The sequence below is a fragment of the Psittacula echo genome (genome assembly GCF_963264785.1).
Source record: "Psittacula echo genome assembly, chromosome: 4".
Classification (NCBI taxonomy): Eukaryota; Metazoa; Chordata; class Aves; order Psittaciformes; family Psittacidae; genus Psittacula; species Psittacula echo.
The window spans coordinates 61283443-61307455 of NC_137738.1; the positions used below are offsets into that span (position 1 = coordinate 61283443).

A 24013-nucleotide genomic window follows, 5' to 3' on the forward strand; every position below is an offset into this window, starting at 1 on the left:
GGCCCCATGGAGAAAGGAGCCCACACCAGAGCAAGTTTGTTGCAGGACTCATGAACTCAGGGGGTACTCACACTGGACCAGTCTGTTCCTGAAAGACGGCACCATGGAAGGGACCCACGCTGGATCAGTCTGTTCCTGAAGGACTGCACCCTGTGGAAGGCCCCATGGTGAAGCAGTTTGTGAAGAACTGCAGCCCTTGGGAAGGACTCATGTTGGAGAAGTTCACAGAGAACTGTCTCTTGTGGGAGGTCCCCCATAGTGGAGCAGGGGGAGAGTGATCTCTCCTGTCCTTACCTTGACCCATGAGCCTTTTACTGTATTTTTCTTTCCCTTGTCCAGTTGAGGAGGAGAGTTACAGAGCAGCTTTGGTGGGTACCTGACATCCAGCCACGATAAACCCCCCACCACAGAGGTCTAACTGGCAGCTGGTTGCTAGTGGCACTCCTCCAGCATCAATATGAGGGCCAGTGCTATTTAACATTTTTTATCATGGACATGGACAATGAGCTGGCACACACACTTGTCAGGTTTTTGCATGATACAAACTGAGGTGTGGACTGCTTGATATGTTGGAGGGCTGAGTTGCTATTTACAGGGATCCCAGCAAACGAGAGGAATGAGCCAGTGGAAAAATCATTGAGTTCAACAGAGGCAAATGCAAACTTTAGCGCAGCAGTGAAGGCCAAACATATACTGGCTATGACAGACACAGTGTGGCTAGTAAGTTAAGGGAATTGATTGTTCCCCCTCCACTCAGCACTGGTGGAGCCATTGGTAATTATACTTCTCATGGAATCAGATAGACTTTAGGATTTTTATGTTTTCCCCCACCAGTGCTAACATGCATCCTCCTATCTTATGTGCATTGTATGTTTACTTCTTTCCCTGAGAAATTGGAGTGATTTAACGACTAGCTTATATAACAAATGTTGTACAAATACAACAAAGAGAAAAAAACAGAAGAACTCACACCCAATATTGATTTTAAATTCACTAAAACCACACTTCATTAATGGAGAAACAAAGATAGATATATCACAGATTCAGAACTGGGGTTATCAAGACTTCGTTGCTACAAAGCGATCAAAGTGAATTAGTAATCACTGAGAAAAATTCTTTCCTTGGATAAAATTGCTGAAGATCATCCAGTCATACCACAAAAATAGGGTGGTTTATTTTTGTATGGAATAGAGAAATCCTGTATTTTATTACAAATCAGAAGTATTTCCTTTCTGAAAGCTAAGAAAGAAACTATGGTCTAGGTCACAGATAATATACACACAGGTTTACTGAGAATAGAAAACTACTTTTCTGAAGCCATGGTGATTTGCATGGGTAGGGAATCTGGCCTGCTGTGCTGTTCCTATGCTGCACTTAGCATTGTGTTATCCATGAACCGCTATGATATTTGATACTTCACTGCAATAGCATGACAGGTTTCATAAGATAGCCATTAGATTAGGTTGTAATGAGAATCTGTGGATGACTGTGTTTAACTCAGATGCTTAAAAGTATGCAATATGTTTTAAAAAATTAATTAAATCCTTAATGAAAGGATTTTAATATAAAGCTGCACAGCATGAATTCTTCTTACCAAGGTATAAAAGATTACTTGTTGATAAACAGCAATTAATCCTAGTTTTGGTTCTGGTTGTTCCTGAGTGCCAGGTGACACACGGGTGTTTAATGTCTTCTAGTACTGAGGGCTGGACTAACCCTTGCCTCAGAAGCTGACATGCCAACAGCATTAACAGGAGTTTCCATTCAGATTAAGGGTGAAACATCTTCTTGCCTAAAAATAAACAGCCTCAAGGCTGTTCCAATAGCCAAACAGCACAGGATTATTATACTATCCTCCTTATAGTTTTGTTTCACTTCCTGGCTATGCTATGATTCAGCACTTAAGTTAGTGATGATCCTCAGTCATAAATGGCTAAATTTATGTCATAGACAGAGTCAATCCTGTCACATAATGAGGTAGTACTGACAAAGCCATTAATCTTTCTTTCAGTATTCCCAACAGGGAAAAATAGGAATCATGGGATTATTGCATTTTGAATACCAGGCACTCCTCTTTGGTAAGTGACAGTACTTGACAGAATAAGTATTACCTAGCTAGTATGCAGAGGGGTGAAAACCTAGCTAAGTGCTAAAAGGTATTTCCCTCTCTCCTTGCTAAGACCAAGATGTCTTCATGGGGCTACAATAAAGTAGCCTCAAAGAAATTTAGTTCAAGGTAAATAACAAGCAGCAAACTTAGAACTAGGAGTTCCTAATGTCCAGTCACTTGTTTTAGCAACAAAAGATAATTTTGATAGTCTGAAATGTGACTTAGGAAGTTTAAAATAGAACTAAAATTGGAAATCAGCAAAGTAAACCAGAGTTAACTACTGTAAGGGAAAACTAGGACAGCTGTTGGCACACTTCAGTTATTTAGACAAGAAAGTTTAAAAACAGTTTAGAACATTTCCAAATGTTTTCACCTGTTATAGGAGGCAAATATTAGTAGATGAAGAAGGCACAAAAGGAAAAGTATATCCAGATAAAAGTGGATCTTTTGCTTCCACAAAGATATAAATTAAAATTGTATCTGGAAAATATTAAGTGCCGTCAGATGTGGTACTTATAATATTTCCAGAAAGGCCTCAGATGAATGAATCAGGTTTTCATGTAATTAATAAAATTAATTCTTCACTGAGAGTAGGCAACAACGAACTATTTAGCTAGATATAAATAGCAGCATTATGAGTTTCATTTGACTCTTACTGTTGCATTTTACAAGGTGTACATTAATGATTCTCACAATCTGGTTTTGTTTACATACTCAAAAGACAATAGCTAAGAAATTAAAACAAAATATGTTTTGCTTTCTATTGAAAGCTGTTAGGGAAATTAAGGGAAAACATCAATAATGATTTCAGATCAATTCCTAATGAAGCAACACTGAAAAAAGTTAAGGTTTGCATATCTTTGTGTGTTTTGCCATTGATTTAATGGATTCTACAGGGGTTTACATGAAGAGGAGCCAGGTTTGAGTAAAAGGAACTTTTCTGTCCACCTGCCAGGGTTCTTTGTTGTATGTATGAATGATCCTTACTTTCTGTATATGTAAGTGCCCATAAGACACCGGTTCTGTGAAAGCAGCAGTAAGTTCATTCCATGTGATCAAACCAATACTAGTTATACAAGTTATGGTAAAATATACAGAGAAATACTATTTTCCATATAATTTTACTAACTTTTCAGCATTATTTGCCTTCACCAACATGATCCAACTTTGTAGCTACTCCTGCTTTGAGAAGAGGTGTTGGCCTAAAGGTCAGGAAAGAACTCCAAAGGTGCCTTCCAACCTAAATTATACAGTGATTCTGATTACAAATCTTCATCTGCACTGCCATTACACAAAAGCATAACTGCCCACAAATATGTAAACAATTTCTCTTATTTCTGTTAGAATTAATGCATCTTTAATTATAATCTTGTTCTTTACAAGCATCTTCACATTCCATTTGTACTCACAGATGTTTTGATTTGCTTGCCATTAGGCAATGACACACTGAGTGTTGCATGATGATGATGTTTAAAATGGGGGAATTCTCTGGAGAATCTTTGGAATTGGAAATATGTTTGCTGAGCTCTTCCCTCTCCAATTTAGTCTGGTCCATTTTACTGTGTGACAGTGCCACTTGAAGCATTAGATAAAAATGTGGAAAACAATATGCCAAAGGAGGTAATTACTTTTTTATTGCATCGTTTTGACATTCCATCCTAGCAATTATTTTTGATGTTCATTCAAATTCAGATCATTATTTATAGCCATATTAATAGCAAAGTTGGCATGCACTTCAGGTCTGGTAAGTACATCAGCAGTTTGCTAGGATGTTTAAATAGGAAGATACTCTAAACAGAAGGTTATCTCACTTTGTAATTTACTGTGCTTTATTCTCCACTTAGCATCTTCTATCTAGATCCAGAAAAAGACTTGGGCACTCAATTGTGTTTGATTTTAAGCCTATAGAGTGGAATCCATATGCCATGGTGTCAGGGGAGTCAGGTTCCTATGTACCTTATGACAGAATAGTGCAAAAGTAAATGTTTAATCTGTTTGGTAGTTGTCATTAGCAGTCAACAGAATGCTAATTACACAGCCTGGCTGGCCAATGGTGTGCTTCAAGAGCTTTAGCAGTAGAGGTTAAATAAAACCTCAGGAAGTAAGCACAGGCAGCATCAAGAATGGGTCACATCCTCAGTATATATACTATCAGTATAACAATCTCAGTATTATTGCTCATAGCAGGGCCGGCAGGCTTCTTCCTGCTCATGAGAAAAAAAAAATGAGTGGGATCAGTTGTGCCACTGGATGTTTCTGGGCCATTTTATTTTCAATACAAGTGGGCATTATCTTCCGTGATGCTGCTGCAATGATCAATCAAACCCTTCAGCACTACTGAAATAACTCTTTCCTATAAAAGAACTCTGAGGAACTCATGGGAAGAAAGCACAAAGAAGAAACGTGGTTTTCCTTGATTTACTGTAGGGATAGCTACTTGTGCAAAGCTTTCTAAAAGTTTGTAAATTTTGTAACCAAGGCAAGCTATTTTTGTTTGTTTGTTTGTTTGTTTGCAGAGGTGCTGGCACCTCACAGTTATCTCCACATGCCTCCTCATCAGACCGGTTCCAATGGACCTGTAACAGCATTAAGGGGGGGGTTCCTTGCAGAAATCCATAGAGAAGCCTGTAACAATGACCAGTGCTTGTGGTTTGGATGCCTTTGTAATTGTCGGATTGGTCCTATGCAGGTCTCAGTGGAAGCATCCTTCTTCATCCAGAAGTTTCTGCCATTCCAGGTCTGCAAGACAGTCATTTCCACATCATCCACCTAGTTAAACTGTTGTGAGTGCACAGGGAATACTTCTGGAGAAACCCCTCTCATTCCATCATCTCAATGTCAATATGCTGTTTGGAGGTGCTGCCCAATACCTGCACCTAAGGCAAGTGTAACTTGCCTATATTTAGAAGCATAAGGGAACCGGTCACTTGAAAGCCTAAAGCACTTGCAGTATAGCATGTGCTATGTGCCATCTTTCCCTGTGTTTTGGGGCAGGCTACACCAAATATCAACTTTAATCCAGGTTTACACCAGTTTACCTGTTGTTTGGGTTTGAGGTTGTTTTTTTGTTTTGTTTGGGGCTTTTTTTTATTTTTTTTTGTTATGCTTTTGTGTGAGTGAGGCTTTTTAGATACATTTTTTATTTTTATTATTTTTTAATTAATGTGTCAGAAAAACCCTTGGAGAGAAGATAAAGTTTTACTGATTACGTCCCAAACCACTGAAGTACGACAGCTAAACTTTTTGCTTATAGAGCATCAACAACGCCAAAACAAGTTATTTTTTTAATAATTTATAATAGGGAATATGTTCAGAATGTTATGTTTTATTAAAAAGAGGTGATCATGACAAGCTTATTTAACTGGAAAAACAAAACAAAAGAAAACAACAAACTTTTCAGACTAATCTTTCAGACGACTGAAAAAGTACTAGAATTTCCCAGAACAGATGGCTGAATCAGCAATATATAAATTCATTGAAATGCTAGTCACAAAAAGTCAGTAACAACTGCACTTAGTTCTTGAATTCGTTTGGACACCTGCATCAGCAGTGGCTACTGCGTGACATCTGGTGGCCACAAGCCAGCATAGCAAGAACATCGCACCACTGAAATTGCAGTGTGCCATGCACGTCAGGGAAAATACACATTTCGTTAGGTTATTTTCAAACGTTAACTGCCAATATACCAGTTGTAATGCATTTGCTACGGTTGTACGTCTTGGCACAGAACAACTTGGCTTTGACAACTGTTAGTGCGTGACACATGTAGCAAGGAAGCCATGATACAGATGTTCCCCGGAATTACGATGTTCCCTTCCACCTGAAAAGTGCTGTCCTCCCTGTTCACTCCTGCAGTTGTAGGACATCGAGACTGGGCTCTGCAGGGTGACAGAACTGCAGGAAATGTTCTTTAAAATACAGAGGTGGAATGTCCTTGTGAACTTGCACCCACTGGGCCGATAAAAACTGACTCGGAACGATGCTCTCATATGTAAAGAAACATCCCCGCTGGCAGCAGGTACTCCTCACCCTCTTGCGGTCATGGTATTGTCCTGGTTTCCGCTGGGATAGAGTTAATTTTCTTCGTAGTAGCTGGTGCAGTGCTGTGCTTTGGATTTGGGCTGAGGACAATGCTGATAACACACCGATGTTTCAGTTGTTTAGTTTAGCGTTCACCCTGATCAGCGACTTTCCAGTCTCGCGCTCTGCCACTGCGTAGGTGCAGAGGAAGCTGGCAGCGAGCACAGCGCCTATAGGCGCAACCCCACCACCGCTCTCGGCCACCACCTTCCGCCCCACTTCCGCCTTCCGTCACCGGCCACGGCCTAATCGGGAGCCGGGCGGAAGCGGCGCGGCAGACAGCGCGTGCGCCTGGGGGCGGGGCCAGGCGGGGCCACGGCGGGGGCGGGGCCACGGCGGGGCCGGGGCCGTCGATCAGTTCGTGCCTGGAGCCGCGCGCAGCCCGCCAGGGGGATAGCTGAGGTAACGGCTGCGGGAGCGGCTGCTCCCTTTCCCGTCCGCGCCCGGTGCCCCTCCGCGGGGCTGCCCTGGGCCGGCCCACCCCACGCGGGACGCTGCTTGCCCCTGGCGGGCTGGGGCGGGGCCCCTGCGGCCCGCCCCCCGGCCTTCCCGTTGCCCGGGGGAAACACGCTGGGGGTGCCGTCGTAGCGCTTCTCGGTCCGGCACCGGGAGGCGGGAGCCACGCCGTGCCGTGCGCTGCTGATTCACCTCAGGTGGCTACCGAGGAGGGAGGGAGGCCGACTGACAGACCGACCGACCGACCCCGCGGGGCCTGGCCGGGCCGGGCCGCTCCGGAGGGCGGCCCTCGTCCCTAGCCTGCTGGCGGGGCACCCCACCGGGCTCAGCGCGGCCGTGGCGATTCTGGGGCCTCCGTGACACCTTTCCCCCCGGGGCTGGCCTGCGGCCCCGTGGGTGACAGACCTGCTCATTCCCTCCACTGCCAGATCTCCTGCTCCTGTGCGGACACCGGCTCTGCTGGGTGCCCGTGGGCCGGGGCCTCTCCGGGGTGCGGGAGCTGCGGGATTTCTGCAAGGTGGTGACGTGGGCGCTCCCTTTGCCCCCTCTTTTGGGGAGTGATGCACGCCTACAAAATGCACATTTACTTGTCGTCCACCGTGTGTTCCTAGTTAGGAAAGTGTTAACTCAGAGGCCCCAGTTCATCACATCCTTTGTAGAAAACTGCATTTAAGGGTTGAGTGACAACCTCGATCATGCTCGCAAGAGTGCATTTATGGGAGAACCTTTAACAGGCTGTATTTCATTTGCAGCTGTGCTGACTTGTTTCTTTTGGGGGGGAATGGGGTGACAGTTCTAGCTGACGAAACAAACTGACCTACATGTGCTTCGCTATTCATTGGAAGAATGACAGATGACAAAGATGTGCTTCGAGATGTGTGGTTTGGACGAATACCAACCTGTTTCACTCTGTATCAGGATGAGATAACTGAAAGGGAAGCTGAACCTTACTATGTGAGTATAACGAAGGTAGTCACAAATAGTCCGGTGCCATAGCTATGTTTGTTCCTTTCATTCTCATCATGTGTGCTCCTATATGTTGTGAGCCAGGCCCCCCTGCCAAAAACAAAACCAAACCAACAACAAAAAACCAAACCGACAAACCCAGCATCTTTTTTATTCTTATTCCTGTTGTCTCCTGAAAGCAAACTGCATGAACATGCTGCCAGATTCATTTATCTTCACAGCAGGTTCAACACTTTTAAGTTTCTTTCACTAGTGAGAGAAACATATCACAGATAACTATGATCTTAAATAAATATGAAAATTAAGTGAGCAAGTAATTAGGCAAAAGGAGGAGGTTCTACCTGAGTTTGTATGTTCTTGGATTATGATCAGAAAAAGGGTTATGTTTTCGGTTTATGTTACTGTACTGCAGAAATAACTTCAGTCAGAGCTTTGTGCAGTCTTAAAAGCTTAGGTCTGTCACTTGCGTAACACAAACTTATCATGAACACTTGCTCCACTATTTCTGCTCATGAATGAGTTCTGCTTGTTTTCTTTAAATGCTAACAGCCATGAGAGATCTAGCTCAGATGCAGGAAAAGCAGCTATAATATCTTAACAGTACAGTGCCTGAACTGGATTGCTAGTTGTCCATGATGTATGTGAGTTGTAAAGTAGAAGTGCCTTCTATAATCATGTAGTATTTACACTATGCTGAGTGTACTCAGCAGTTTTGATTTTCAGCACCTGGTAGATATTTGATTGACAGAGAATGTTAGCTAATTCAGTGAAGCTTGAATTTGAAATGTAACAAGGATGTGGGAGAAAAATCTTGTACTATGATTTTTTTATGTGATCCTGAAGTCCTTAAGTTTTGTCATAGCCTATTCTACTCCTTTTGAAAATATTACTGGGTAGAAATACTTTTTTCTGTGTTTGATAGCATCTTTGTCACCAGTTTCGGATTTACGTGCACTCAGTGGATTTTTGAAACATAATAAACCATTAATGATTTTCATTCAGTGATAATAGAGCTCATCAATCTGTTTCAGTTTCCCCCTGGTAAAAACAAAAGCACTTTTACTTCATGTGGTTGACCTATTGCAAAAGTCTCAGACTTCAATTTTTTTTTTAATATATATATATGTGTTAATATATATGTGCATATATTGTATAAAAGCTACATGAAAGTGTTTAAATATAGAGACATGCAGTCTTGATCTGTATAATGCTCTGTTTTTGCAAAATTTGGTTATTCACAAATCACAGTTCTAAAATTTTGGCTTCTTCCTTTCTCAGGTGATGTTGGAGCTGATAATACAGCTCCCCAAAGGGACTAAGGATTTATAATAGTAACAGGTGGTACAGCAATCTAAGTTTTAAATTGTGGTTTAGTTCTCATGGTTTCAGAGTGCATCTACATTAATTTTTTTGTTCAGATCTAGAGTGCTTTTTTGATGCAAGTCTTCATCCTTTCCACTTACTGTGCCCAGGTTTGCATCACACAGCAATCTTATAGCCCACAAGCTGAATCATTTTCCTGTGAAGCTGAAGCAGAAGTACTTCAGCTGCTAATGGACATTTAATGTATGGGATCAAACTGGAGGTAAATTGAAGTAAAAAACCATCAAACGCCCGAAAACTGAATTAAAAAAAAGGTAGACGTAGTGAACATTCCCAGCCCTTGACACCAACTGCTCAGCTTTTCATGTCTCCTCTTCCACACTTCAGTACTTGTTAATACAGATATAACATCTGTATTCCAGACTGCCTTCCATAAGTGAGAAGGCTGCATGCAAAGTAAATACTGGCATCGTCAGGTTAAGAGGAGAAAAAAGCTTCTGCACCAAGGAACTTGCTTTATGAAGGTGGAGGAAAATGTAGACCTGGAATGTGAAGGGTTATGGAGTTAGGAAAACAATCCAGAATCTGGGTGATGGATTTTGGTTTGGCGTGTGTGATGGGACAGGAGATCTTTGTCTGTTAGGTGTATTAGCGCAGCACAGGAGTGATCATGTTACGGCACTCGTGTTACTACGGGGTTAGCAGAACTCATTTAAAATGAGCTTGTTTATCTTTTGGAAAGAGTAGTGACATTGAGACCAAGTAGCTCAGGTGAGATACTGTCCTATTTCTTCCTGTAGTCAGGCTGGGTAGGTTTCTGCAGAGTTAACACTGGAAATGCATGTCAAGTTTCTTTGGAGTCTTTCCTATAAATGCTTGTGTTTGGAGTGGAAGCAAAATTAGGAACAGCTAGGTTGAACTACCTTTGTTGCTGAACTATCTGACATTTCCCTAGTTCTAAGGTTGTTAAGATTTTTATTTTAAAATGGTGTACTGTCTGCCTCTTTGTGCAAGCAAGAGTTAGAAATAAAATATGCATGGGAAGCAGAGTACTCATTGACTGAGTTTTGTCAGGTGTAAAGAATGAAGTTAAAGCAGAAGGCGGTCTTAAAATGAGCTCTGCCGAAGTGACTAGCCTTTACTGGGCTACCTTGTCTGTATATTTGCCCATGCAGTACTGTAGGTTGTTTAATTTATGATGGGCATTCTGTATTTTGGAGTATAATGTAGTGATCTATCAGTCCTACATTCAGGTTGCAGTTGTACATTACTTGGATTGCTGGATGTGTTTGATTTTCATGGCATTGTTCTAACCTTTAGCACGAAGTCTGCTGATCAAAGGTTGTCTGGGGAAGAAAAAAAGGCAGTTGAGCAAATCTGATCTAGTGGAATAACATTAACTTAGATTAATATATCGTGTCATATGATCATGTGTTTTGTTTTGTCTTGTCTTAATTAGGCATTTCAGCCTGAAACCAGGAATTACTCTTACCACTGAATCATGGCTGTTCCCAGCATCTAGACCTGTTGCTGCAGGGTAGCCAAAGGCTGAAACGGTATAGGCTCATTGGCCTGCATGGACTGGTTTAGGAGTTAGCAGGAAAAGTGTTTGTGGGAGAGGTGTCATTCTGGTGAACACAGCTTTGCTTAAAAGGAAGGCTCCTTGCCATATGGCTGAAGTGTTGGAGAAGCTTGTGAGTGTTTAATAGTCTAGAAGGTAAACTGCCGTGTAAAATTCCAGTTTTCATATAGAGGCCTCTATAAAACAATGTGACTGTGCTGTTGGAAAGACTGACCAAAGTCCAGCATATAGTTAAATACATTAAGGTTGGGTTTGGGTTTTTTTTTCCCCTAAATATTTTAGTTAACTTTTCTCTAGAAATAGTAATAGCATTTAATAATTACAGAAGTTTTGAAGTAATGTTTTGTATCAACTGGTGTGTTTCACTGCGTGTGGACAACTGGTGAAGAAGTCTTAAAAGGGATAACAAAAATTAAAAGGGGTAACAAAATGAAAATATATTTGAACTATGCTTTTAAAGGTCTCACTTAACAGATTTAGTATATTTGTAAATCTCTTGAATAATTAAAGCTAGGAAAGTGATAGAATTGGATCCTTTCATGTCTTCCATTGAAAAGGAAAACCAAAAAGATTTCAGTAGATGCTGCAAATGCTCAGCATCTCATAAAAACAGGCAGTCTGCATTAGCCTGCTTAACTATTGGGTTTTGTGCTCCGAGGATTCCCACTGGGAGTGCTAGCCACGTTCTGTTAAATTCAGTTAAGTGCTGTTTGGTTATTGTCTGTGATTGCTAATTGTGTTAAAATAGAAACTGCATTGTTGTTCTACACTGCAAACTGAAGTAAAGTATTTTACAGAGGAAGTTAGTTATGCAGTTTAAAGGGTTATGTCAAACACTGTTGCACTCAATAATGCTTTAATATATTTATCAAAACCTGCATGGATGTGCCCCATGTTAAAAATTGGCATTTGAGGCAGTCCAGACAGGTCTCATATCAGAATATACCAGAATTAATTTAACTGTAAATATCAGACAGAAATAATATGAAGTTATTACAAAAAATACTTGGATTTGATTGGAATAGCCTGGTTATAAAGTGAAAGATCTCAAACTCAGTGAAGGCTGTGTTTAATTACCTTGCTGAAACGGTTTGGGTTGAAGGGACCTTAAAGATGATCTGGTTCCAACACCCCTGCTGTGGGCAGGGACACCTTCCACTAGACCAGGTTGCTCAAAGCCCCATCCAACCTGACCTTGGACACTGCCAGGGATGGGGCAACCACAGCTTCTCTGGGTAACCTGTTCCAGTGCCTCACCTTCTCATAATGAAGAATTTTTTTCCTAATACCTAAATCTCCCCTCTTTCAGCTTAAAACCATTCACCCCTTGTCCTATCACTACATGACTATGTTCACCTTGTAAAAAGTCCCTTTCCAGATTTCTTGTAGGCCCCCTTTAGGTACTGGAAGCTGCTATGTGGTCTCCCCAAAGCCTTTTCTTCTCCAGGCTGAACAAGCCCAGCTCTCTCAGCCTGTCAAAGAGGGTAAAAAATACATGATAGTGGAAAAATAAAGCCATATAGTACACAAATTATCAACTGTTAACTGACTTCGTGACTGTGATAGTGGTGAGTCTTCATCTTTTGTAGTTTTATATAATCCTCAAATTTAGTTGTTTCACAGATGCATGCAGATTAGTAGTCTAATGCAACATTATCTGAAAGATAAACTCATTCTCTTTTGTAAGAACTTACTCTTGATTTACTTTCTATACTTCTGATGTTTATAAATATTCTAGTATTGTGGTGAAAATATTATCTAATTTATATATCAAAATGTGGTCTAATTGTTGGAGAGATTCTGGAATAATGTTTCAGCAGAGATCAAGTTTTCTGTTACGCAAAATTTGTCTTTACATAGTTTGGAATGTCTGTACAATGACGTTCACCTAGGGCCTAGCATTGTCTGTAATACTCTAAAGAAAATATTTTAAGAAACAACACTGGGTACGAGGAATGGTGGAAAACAAATGTTTGTCTTTCTTTAAATATGCAAAATATAATTTATTTCTATTTATTCCTTAGACCCATCTATTTTATTAACAATCAGGAAATAACTGTAGAGTGTGGATAACATTACTTTAAAATGACTATTCCAAGGCTAAGTATTATTTTACAGGGAGGTTAGTCTTTGCTCATTGTGATTGATGCAGTCTACTTAATCAGTTTTACTAGGCACAGGGCTTTTTTTTGAAAAAAAAAAGAAAAAAACGGTGGAAGGTTTTTCCAAATTAAAAGTAACACAGCATTCTGTTTGGGATAGTCCATAACATTACACTTGAGGAAAAAAAATGTATGCCAGAAACCTATAAGAAGGTTTCTGTTTCAGCTGATAAAATATTGATAGTTTTCTTTCTGATTTCAGTAGCTGGACAAAAGTTAAATTGTGGAAGAATCATAGTAGTCTTGACTAACATGTTGAATTGGCAAACCCAGTGCAAAGATGATGGAAATTGCCAGCTATTGGAAACACAAAATGTTCTTGGAAACCAAACTCTTAAGCAGCTAGTTTTCTTAAAATAAACAAAACAAAACAACAACAACAAAAAAACCAACCACAAAAAAAACCCTCTCTCAAAACCAACCTTTATAAGAATTGCCATTTTGAAATAATAGCTGATACACAGTTGCTCGTTATATTCAAGTTATATAGAAGAAGTTAGAACATGTTCCTGTTTATATGAAAAAAGTGAAAAATTTAATTATTTGGCTTGCTTGAATATAGAGAAGTGTGAATTAATTTCCACTCTTCTCTCTCCTACCACACTGAAAGAATAAAGAACTTGTTTTTCTGTCTTTTGTGTTAGTGTATGGGATGCTGCTGTTCTGCATCTTCTGAGTACATAATTTCATAGGCTTTCATTGACCATTAGTAAGTAAACTGTCTAAAAGACATCTTACCTTAAGTTAGGGGGGAGAATTTCAGCTGAAATTTTATTATGAATATGCATACTTTTTATAGTATTTTTTATTAATTTGGTAAATTGTATTTATACTTAAAGCTTCTATAATTTTTTATTTCAGTTGCTTTTGCCAAGGATAAGCTACTTGACATTGGTAACAGACAAAGTGAAGAAACACTTTCAGAAAGTTATGAGACAAGATGAAGTTAATGAAATTTGGTTTGAATATGAAGGTACACCACTGAAATGGTGAGTTTATTTAACTTTGTACCTTTGCTCAGTTTATCATGTAAAAGGTTCCTATGTTCAGCGCAGTGTCAGTACTTTTCCTAAACTAATCACTCCATTGGGTTTCAGAGATGGCAGGAGGGGAGTAAGAAAAGCATGTTGTTTGGAAAAACATAAGAAATTTTAATATTGAACATACTTGTGAATATTATGCTTATGTATAAGCATATTATTATGCTTATATGTGATTATTATGCTTACTGTATGTAAAAGGCAGTGTAGTCGTTAGTGTAATACAAAGTGTCTCTGGTTTTGGTTTAGAATTACCAAATAAATCCTTGTTTAGCTTATTCTACCTTTTTAAAAGGTGCCTGAGAACAGAGATAGGAAGTATTTCTGGAGTGTGAAAATAGATAGTGCATATATATAAAGATAATAAAAGATGTGCATAACCTTAACTTTTCATGGTTGTGGTATGTGCTTGCACTATAAAACAGATAATCTAACACTGATGCACAGGCACTTTTTGAATCCAATTAATTCAACTTTATTGAACTAATTGCTGTTGATACTATTTTTGTTCTTATGTGGTCTATTAGAAGCATACATTTTTTTTCTGAGAGGTTGGGGCATCAGACTGGTATTGTTTTGTTTACTTAATTTTCATAAAATCTGTTCATCAGTTTTGTTTCTTTATTTCTGTCATAAAGAGTTTTAAACAAAACATTTTGAGAGCTGCAGTGTTTGCTAGCTTTGTATAGGTAGCATCAGCTCTCCAGAAATTTTTTAGTATTTTGAATTCTCTTTTTATTTATTCTGTTATAATAGGAAAGAAAACTACCAGTGACTACTTTAGCTTCTTGAATCTGGATTGTCTTGTGCTTAGCAAACATCACATCATGGAGTCTCTAGACTTGATGATGGAGAGGATCTCTTTTAGTCTTATTTCTTTGAGACCAACCTAGTATAAACCTTGAAAATACATAGAGAAGCAGAAAAACTGTTTTCACTTTTTTGAAACAAACAGAACCAGCTTTAGACATCTATTTAAATTATCTGGAATTTAACAATAATTTGTGTGTTTGTGTGCCTTAATGACCTTGAGTCACAGATACAGGTACCAAGTTTGTTCCAGTGTGTTCGTAATCTTAGGTAGATACTGGGAGAAAGCGTTCTAAATTATCACTAAAGTTGTAACAAGAAAGGAGAGAAAAGCTTTTTACTTCATCCAAAAATAGATCTGTAATTTCTGTAAGTTTTCAAATACTATGATGTATAAACTAGAATAAAAACCAAACCAAACAAAAAAAAAAAAAACAAACTAGAATATAGGTATAGAATGAAAATATAAATTATAATCCTAAAATCAAGTGAAAAGTTAGTCAACTCGTTGAACATTGACATGAAAATGAATAGTATAATTTTGATATGCTAATTAAGGCTCTGATCTTTCAGAAAATCTAAGTATATTCTGCCAGGAACAATAATAGCTCCACTGATTTCAGTGGAATTGCTTTTCTAAGGAAAATGCTATTTGCAAACCATTGTTTTAGGAGAATGGTAGTCCCCTAAATAGCTTGGAGCTTGTTCCACGGAAGACCTGAACACCAGAATTGAGAATTGGGTCGAGCTAGTGGTTTGTAGGGAAAGAATAGTGACCATTAATGCTTACTCTTCTTCAGTGTAACTTTTGCATTCAGAATCAAATAGAACTTGCTAATAATATTGCTTATTCTAATTATTAATTTTGCACTGTGAGGTCATATTGCTTACAGCCTGTGCAGTTTCATACCTGGTTGTGATGTAGCGTATCTCTCTTCAGCTGCAGCTCTTCTGTTTTCAAGTGAGATTTTTGAGTAAGTCTGAAACACCGTTTCAACTTCATGGTCTGGAGCACTCAGGCCAGGCTCCTGAAGGAGGATGAAGTTCTCCATATCTGGAGTTATGCAGGCCTGGGGGCTGCCACTGTGGTTGATGGGGCAAGGGAATATGTCTGCAGGAGGTGCGCGTTGGGTGAGGGTCTATGTCACCATGGTAACGAGCTAAAGGAAGAGATCCTCAGACTGTGCAACATCAGACACTACAAAAGGAAATGGATCAAATCCTCTCAGAGACCCTGCAGCTACAGGAGCCTAAACCTACAACTACATTGAAGGAGATGCAGGCTGAGTCTGCTATTACTGGATTGGAAAGTCGTCTCCTCAGATATGGAAGGGCTGGAAGGCTATGACTTCTAGCAACAGGAGGAAAGCTCCTTCACCTGTAACTACAGTATAGGTTCAGTGCTCTGGCTGCTGGTAAGGGACTGATACCTCTGATGCTGATTTTGGCCACTTGATAGTACTGCAGAGAGTTCTGGATCATAGGATTTATTTTTTTTTTTGTCATGAATTTATCAGTTCATGTGACATATCTTACTGAATTACCACAGTAAATTATTCTGGTTTGAAAACAACCTACCAGCTGATGCTGTAACTTTCTGTCCTGGGTTCAGAAAGAAATTGTTAGAAAAATAGTAATTAATTTTCCTTACTTTTGAAAGGATTTTAGGTGCGTAAACATCGTCTTTCCGAGAACTTCTCTCACACTCTGAAGCCACCTCTATATAATAATAAAAATCGTAATAAATTGACAATGGCTGGCAGAATAAGGTGTTCTTATACTTCTATAGATTGACGACTTTGCAGGACCAGTCATTATTCTAGCATCTCGTAAGAAAAGATTTGTTGTCTCTCAGACTTCTTCCGTTTTATATTTTTCCCGTTATTTCCATTGAGAAAGTTCAGCACAGTCTGCCTGTTCTTGGCTCCCACTCTAGTTAAAAGCAATTTGATTTCAACATTAATATTTTTTCAAAATTACACCTTTCTGGGCTGAACGTTTCCCTCAACAGTTGTTTGTTTTTCCTTAATTCTTCTGGTTGCTGTAGGTTCTAGAGAGCATTTGTGTACTTTACTTGCAATGCCTGTTTTTCAAATAGAAGTTCAGAAACAGCATTGCAGCAGTACTACTGGAAGCAAGGTCTCCGATGAGGCAATACTAGCTCATAGCACAAGGTAGATAGATACATGCTTAAGAATGGAGTGAGGGGATGTTGGGGGTTTTTATTCCATGTGGAGGTTGACAAAGTCCTCTTTTCTTCTCAACTTCTCTCTTTTCCTTAATTCTCTGGCCTGGTTAAGAAACCAGGTTTTATTATCAGGGAAATATAAATAGCTGCTTTAGTATTGTTATATAGACTATAACAATAAAAAATAAAAATGTTTGTAAATGTATCTCAAAAAAAAAAAAAAAAAAAGGTGAAACACGGCATTATGTACAGGCATTACTTGGGGCTTCTGTTGGCTTCAGATTAAATGCCAGTGTGTGAGAACTGGAATTTGAACTTTACTCTCAATGGAAGGCTGTGCTCCTGAATGGAAAATTATTTCTCTTGTGCTCTAATGTCTTCATTAATTCCATGTGTTGTGCTGTGGAACAAAATTAATTTAGGGCTGGCCTCTTTCAAAATAAAAACCATCTATCAACTGTGCAAAGCACAAGGATTTTACCAAAGAAAGCTGGAGTACACAAACTTCATTTTGTAATCTCATCTGAGTAGAAAATACAGAGATAGGTCAAGAACTGATGCCTTTTTTTTTTTTTTTTTTTGTAGCTATCTATTTTGTTGTGTAAATTGAAAGTAGCTGAAAGTCATTGTTCATATTCATCTAATTATCAAAGGAAATCTGATTTTTTTGTTACTTAGCTCACCTGTAAAACCACTCTTTCATGGAATTCTTGCTGAATCCCTGAAGTATTCAAGACATGAGTGGCAGGTAGTAGTAAAAAGTCTTAGTGGTAAAAAACTTGAACATCCGCAGTGAATCCAGATAAATCCGGGTATGCATTATCTATACTCTATTCCGTTTGTCAGGAAAACACAGTTCTAGGTGCTTTCTTAATATTTCACCCCGTTCTTTCTTTTAAGAAGTTACAAATATAATAGGTAGGTTCAAGAATTGTAGCACTGTTTTGTTTTTTATTTTGCTGTTGTGATGACTTTGTCTTACCTTTGAGGCTAGCTCACCCGTAGAGGGTGCTAAAGGACTGTTGCGTGAGTGTTCAGCAGGTTAGGAAATTGGCTTGGCACAGATGCTTTTAGAGCAGCTCTCAGTTATTGCTCTCTGGACTTTCAAATCTTATGTACGTTCTTGGCTCTCTTCCTGTGAGCAGTCTCATTTAATTCAGTGAAGCTACTGAGTTTACAGTTAAGTGTGTGTTTATCTCTCTGTAGGATGAAAAGCTAGTAAGGCTCTTTTAGTTAAGGTTTTTGAAAGGTAAGAGAATGGAGCTTGGTATGCTGAATGAGGAAAAAAAAAACCCAAACCAAAAACCAAAACATACATCAAAAATCTGCTGTTGTCTGCTTGTGAGAAAGTCGCAGAAAGACCATTTTGGAGTGCTGTGGAAGTTTTGTGTATGGGATACATATTCATTATATTGCTGGAGGCTGCATCTTCTAATGAATTTAAAGGAGACAAAGCTGTAAGAAGACAGAAGTGAATATTTGGAGGAAGCAGCTTCTTTATATATCTCCTTTAATCCAGAATACCACTGAAATGCAAAACTCCAATTAATCTTCTTTTCTTCCCTTCCATTCTTCTTTATTTGATAGTAAAGTTACAGATTTCATCCTGAACTGTCTTCTTTCAGCCCTTTCACGGATATGTCGGTTTTTCATTTCACTGCCTATTTTCCACAATGACAGGTGGGAGAGGGAAGAGATGTTAAGGGTCAATGCAGTATAAACCTATGACAAATATCTGGAAGCATGTATTTTCTGTCAGACTAGCTATTCCTACCATTATCAATCTTTTAAACTAAAAATACTATTTTGAAGGATTCCACAGAGTATCTGTTAGGCCATTTATGCTGTTTCAAAACTAGTGGTGGTTTGTGGGCACAGCTTGGAGACCACTGGTTTAGATACTGAACGTATAGACTCCAGACTTGATTCTGCCAGAAACTGTGTCAGTCACTTAATACCTGTCTGTATAACTTTTCTGAATAAGTAATAATGAATGTTAGCTGTTTGACTCCCACAATTCTTTTTCTTTTTTTTTTTTTTTTATGTAAATGCAGGTAAGTTAACTGTTATATGTGAATTAAATGCACAGCTTTTATGTTCATTTAATATCTCTTCATTTTTAGGCATTACCCAATTGGTTTGCTGTTTGATCTCCATGCATCAAATACAGCCCTTCCTTGGAGCATCACAGTGCATTTCAAGGTAAAACTGAAATACATCTTTAGAAATTCCTTCAGGAATTGTCTAAAGTTGTCTGTAAATCTACAGCTGTTTTCCATGAGGTTGTGTGTGCTTCCAAATGACTTTCCTTTGAAAATTAATTTATTACAATCTGAAAATCCAATTTTCTTTTTTTTTTTTTTTTCCAAGTTGAGTTGTGAGACTGTCAGTGCAAGCGAGTGGATATAAAGGAAGAACTTTCTATAATGTTTTTAATTCAGTCAGCTTGAGTTGACTGAAGACTGGGAAGATTGAGAAGTGCTCATCCTTTGGGCACATTGAGCATGGATATCAGATGCTGTAGAAATCCTTGAAGTCAAGGAAAGCTATTGTATTTCATGTGGGTCCCCTTTAGAGAACTGAGGGAAATGAGTTTGGTCTTGTGACAGCTTAGTCATAGGAGAGACATTATTTTGATTACATGTTGTAAAACCATTAGGTATGACTTCATAGCAGTACTGATCTTTGCTCAGAGGAGTCCTTGCGCAAGGCTAGCTTTGGTGCAGCATTCTTAATACTTTGAAATGAGTTGAGGTGATCACTGCAAAACATACTTGGGGTTAACTAGAAATTATGGTATTTAACATTGAAACTTTATTTTCCCCATTATAAAAGAAACAATGCAATGGGAAAACTGTTCCAAAGGAAAATGCTGGGTTAATAGGCTTGAATTTAGTGTGGTGATGTTTGAGGTGAAACAAAAAGCATATTTGGAAGCAGTTGTGATGAATGTTGTCATTCAAACAGTTCTTCTGTTGAAGGTGTTTTAGAAAAGGTCTTGCCAGCAAGAGTAGTCTGATTCTTTTTGGAAGTGTGCACTGAAGTCATACATTCTTACAATATGTATTTGTACATGTTGAAACTTCTGAAATGACTGACTGAAGTTGGGGATGTTTTTGAAACCACTGTAATTGCTACACTGATGTCTGATGTATGTCAAAGAGCGCTGGGATGAAAAAGCTTCCAGAGTGTTTTGAAGAACTGAAAAATGTCTAGTTTCATAAATCAGGATTTCACTGTTACACGTTCTGCGAGCTCTGGGATGTTGCCATCCCAAAGCAAACCCATCTTGAGAAATAAGTTGCAGTACCACAGTGCTTTTCAATTTCATGTAGTCATATGAACTGACTTTAATGTCCTTATATTACTGCTTGTCAGAAGATCGGCTAATTTAAGTTTGTCTCAAAGGTGTACGTTAAAGGTCAGCAGAAATAACTAAAAGTTGATGTTATATTTTTAAAAACTAAATTACACCTTGGATTAAGTACTTGCTAAATCTTTCCTATTTTTTATGTAATCTGAAAGTTTATTTAAATAAGCCTGTCTTAGTCCTGAAAGTAAAAAAAAATAACTGGCATATATCAAAGTATGTAAAAATATTGAAGACATTTTCGTGTGTTACAGCTGAATAGTTCAGGTGTGGGATTCCTGCCTACATGATTATTTTCATTTGTGTGTAGTTATCTTTCAAAGAGCTATAATTTTTATTTGGCTTAATTGAACAGTTAATAGATTTTTCTGGAGTTTAGCTTGTGCTGTCATGGCTTTCTCCTTTCTTTTACCAAAGCATGTAGTCAACAGCAGATGCCTCAAACATCTGTGAAGAGTGTTTTTAACACCCTCCCACCCCCCCACCCCGCAAAGTTTTCTTTGTTTATAGTTAAAACCTTGGGAAAAGTTTCTTTCTGTTCAGTAGAAATTTGAAAGTTGAGAGATACTTGTAATTGCCCTCCTGTGTAATGTATGCAGACCAAATAAACACACTTACTGTTTGTACTGAAGAGACAATTTATTCATTTATAATTCTGGTATGCAATAAAGTAACATGCATTTATATTTCCAGTAAAGTTGAAATACAGTTGCCTTAAATAGTTGTAGAAGGATGAGCTTGAACAGAGCACTAAGGTCTGAGAATCATGAGAAGCTATAGTCTGGGAAGTTGCTTTTTTTACCCAGGTGTGGTTTTACAGGAAGGAGGGAAACTCCTTGTCTTCCTATTACACTCATGCTACTCTGCAGCATGCTTAGCTCTATTCATGTTCTCAACATGGTAACCAACTCTCCAGATTTTTGAGCAGTAGATAAGAGGTGGTGAACGGCTCTGAAAATGGTAGCATTGTTGGAGGGGAGGAAATGGAGTTTGTTAGGGGGAAGGCTGACATTCTCCCTTTGCTGAAGCCCTTATCTGCTGGTGCCTGCTTCTCCATCTATGACCTGTGTAGAGGAGGAGAGAGTGCATCTGTTTTTGTGTAACAGCAGCTGTCGTCTTAGTTTTCTTGGCTAAAAATTGAGTCAGGTATAAATGTAACCTAGTGCAACTAGACTGTCACAGAATGACACGGATGTTTTGTGAACTAGAACTGATAGATAAATCTGTTATGGGTTATGAAACCAGACTGTTGAAATTACCTGTGATGGTTTTGGAACACTTTTATTTGAGAAGACATTTAGTGCTCTTGTCTATACAGATGATACCTTCTTCTTTATGACCAAGTTTATGCTGCAAGTGTCTACTGGTATGCAAAATAAAGCCAGTACTATTTGAGCTTTCTAAGAAAATCAGCGTCAACCCTTAATAACTTTTCTTTCAGAGGTACAGAATATGGAGGGAGTATGACTTCACCAATAATAATATGTGAATTTGGTATATGTTAATACTTTTTGCAAATCTTATAGTTGTATAGCCAGGAGTAGCTACCAGCAAGTTTACAATTATTTACATTTGATCACTATTTTCGTAAGTAGAAAGAAGGCAAGTAGAATTAAAAATAAAATAATACAAGCATACATGATCTATATTTAAGTATAGAAATTACTATCATGTGCCCTAGTTTATAAATCAGCGGGGATGCTGTATTTTCTGTTGGTAGTCTCATGTAGGTGAAACTATTTCATGTGCTTCTTGTAGATGCAGCAGTGTTATTTTCTAAGTTAGTACTTTCATGTTTATGTTTTCTAGCTTCTGCTCACAGTGCTGCATAGAAATGTGACAGTGGTTTCCCTCTAAAGAAAAGAGTAGACAGCACTGAGGTTGTAGGAGTGTTTTCTAGTCTTCCACAGTGTTATCTTTTAGAAGCTGGGAAAATTACATATGAGGCAGCTTTGTAATATTGTGGCTAAATTATTTCCACTAGCTTAGCTAGCTTTGACCAGTTTTAAATATCTCCTTGCTGTTCTGCAGACCACACTGGATATAGTCTCTGGAACACATCTCTAGGGACTGACATTCCCTGTAATTCATTGGAAGAAAGTCAGCAGAGAGATGCCTACCTGTGAAAGTCAGGAATGTCCAAAAAAGAGACCCGGCAGTTAAATATTTAGACACATGTAACAAAACTGTTGTTATCATAAACTTAGCTAAAACTTCAGCTTTTAACTGTAAAGTAAGTTCCTAGGTTCCTGTCTTACTCAGCATTAGGTACATTCCACCGTTTGATATTTTGTTGAGGGATACCAGTGTCTCACTTTGAATTCTTATATTTAAGGAATTTTCATGATCTTAAAGTATGCTATTTCTGACTGTTCTTTTCTTCTGGATTGGTTACCAGACTTTACTTAGATTTTAGTCAGTTCCACATAAGTTAGTCCTAAATAGCACTTCCTTTCGAGTTCAACACCAGACCTTATATACTTAAGTGGAAAAGACACTAGCAGTCTTCTCTTCCCTTTATACTCCTCGTTTTAGAAGATACTCATCCTTTTGATCCACAGTTTCCAGAGTCTGAGTTCACTGTCACAAGGAGGAATCGCTATTACATGAAATTCCATTATATAATTTCCAGCTCTTTTCAATAACCTAATGAGGAGGGACCTATCGTTGTTGTCCTTAGAATTTCCTGCAGGTAAGGCTATACCCAGCTCCCTCTCATATTGCCAGCTGTTAGTGGTTCTTGGATATTTTGAGCTCCTGTAGTTTGAAGAGGTGTTCACAGTTTTTCCTGGTTTTAAGTGGAGGAGGGAATATATGGTTTGGTTTTGGTTTGTTTGGGTTTTGGGGTTTTTTTTTGGAAGGGGGTGTTTGTTGGTTTTGGTTTTGTTTTGTTGGGTTTTTTTTCCAGAAATATACTGCTCTTACTGTGACATGTAACTATATTGTAAAACTCTTTGAAAGATACCCTACTTCACCTGGCAAGTAACTGTGCATCTGCAATACTGAATGTAGTGGTGCCAGCTCTAACCAAATAAAAGGAGTATAAAGTCAAGTTGCAATAGGTACATGTATTAGGTAAAGTTGGAGCTGATAAGGATTTCCAGTATCTAAGGAGAAGTGTATATGTGGATGGTGATACTTGGAGAAAACATTTTTTCAAAGTCCTGCGTAGAAATGGGTGCTAACCTGCCACTGATAGTCAATAAGAATTTGGTTCTTGTTATGTACTTCTTCCCCTTTTCTCCTGTTCATTGCCAGAGAATTACGTATCTGCTTGAAGACATGTTAAAACTCGTAGTTTCCTAAATTTTGTACCTAAGGGCCTAAATACATTCAATAATGTATTTAAATGTATTTATCAAGTTGAGAGTGGGTGACTTAGAGTAATTCCTGTTTTTACAGAAAACTGTTAAAGTTTTTATTTTCCCTGAAACATTTTTCAGTGCAAAGCCTTTCTTGTCAGCAGAGTGAGAGAATGGTTGTTACATTCTTCCATAAGCACATTCCAATGTGCTTATTTTTTATAAATATAAACCTGATTAAAATTATCATTTATTCATAATTTTCTAAGTTTTGTCATGCATTTACTTATCTTGATCTTTTTTCTTTGTAGAATTTTCCAGAAAAGGATCTTCTACACTGCCATTCTAAGGATGTGATTGAAGCTCATTTTATGGCTTCTATAAAAGAGGCAGATGCATTAAAGCACAAAAGCCAAGTTATCAATGAGATGCAAAAAAAGGATCATAAGCAATTGTGGATGGGATTACAAAATGGTAAATACAGTGCATCAAGTATAAATTATATTTAGGTCTAGCATGCTAATAAATAATTTCTTAAATTTTTAGTCATGGTACAGGATAGAAATTGTCATTGTTCTGTGGAATTTTAGTCTAATTTCATGGAAAAGATAATTTTTTTTAATT

At 38.4% G+C, this 24013-nt stretch overlaps 1 protein-coding gene across 7 annotated transcripts in view; it reads left to right on the forward strand.

The window, feature by feature from the left end:
• The first annotated feature begins 6526 nt into the window (after nt 1–6526).
• The window catches only part of ATG5 (autophagy related 5), a 107164-nt gene continuing 89677 nt past the window's right edge, over nt 6527–24013 (forward strand). For 5 of the 7 annotated variants that reach the window (XR_013956551.1, XR_013956552.1, XM_080614933.1 and 2 more), the window contains exons 1-5: nt 6527–6592; nt 7440–7600; nt 13541–13668; nt 18841–18919; nt 23701–23863. Coding sequence is in view for 5 of the 7 variants with exons in the window: in XM_080614933.1 (XP_080471059.1) it covers nt 7493–7600; nt 13541–13668; nt 18841–18919; nt 23701–23863 (478 nt within the window). In the remaining 2 variants the exon portion in view is untranslated. The other 2 variants (XM_080614931.1, XM_080614932.1) reach the window with 2 other exon arrangements.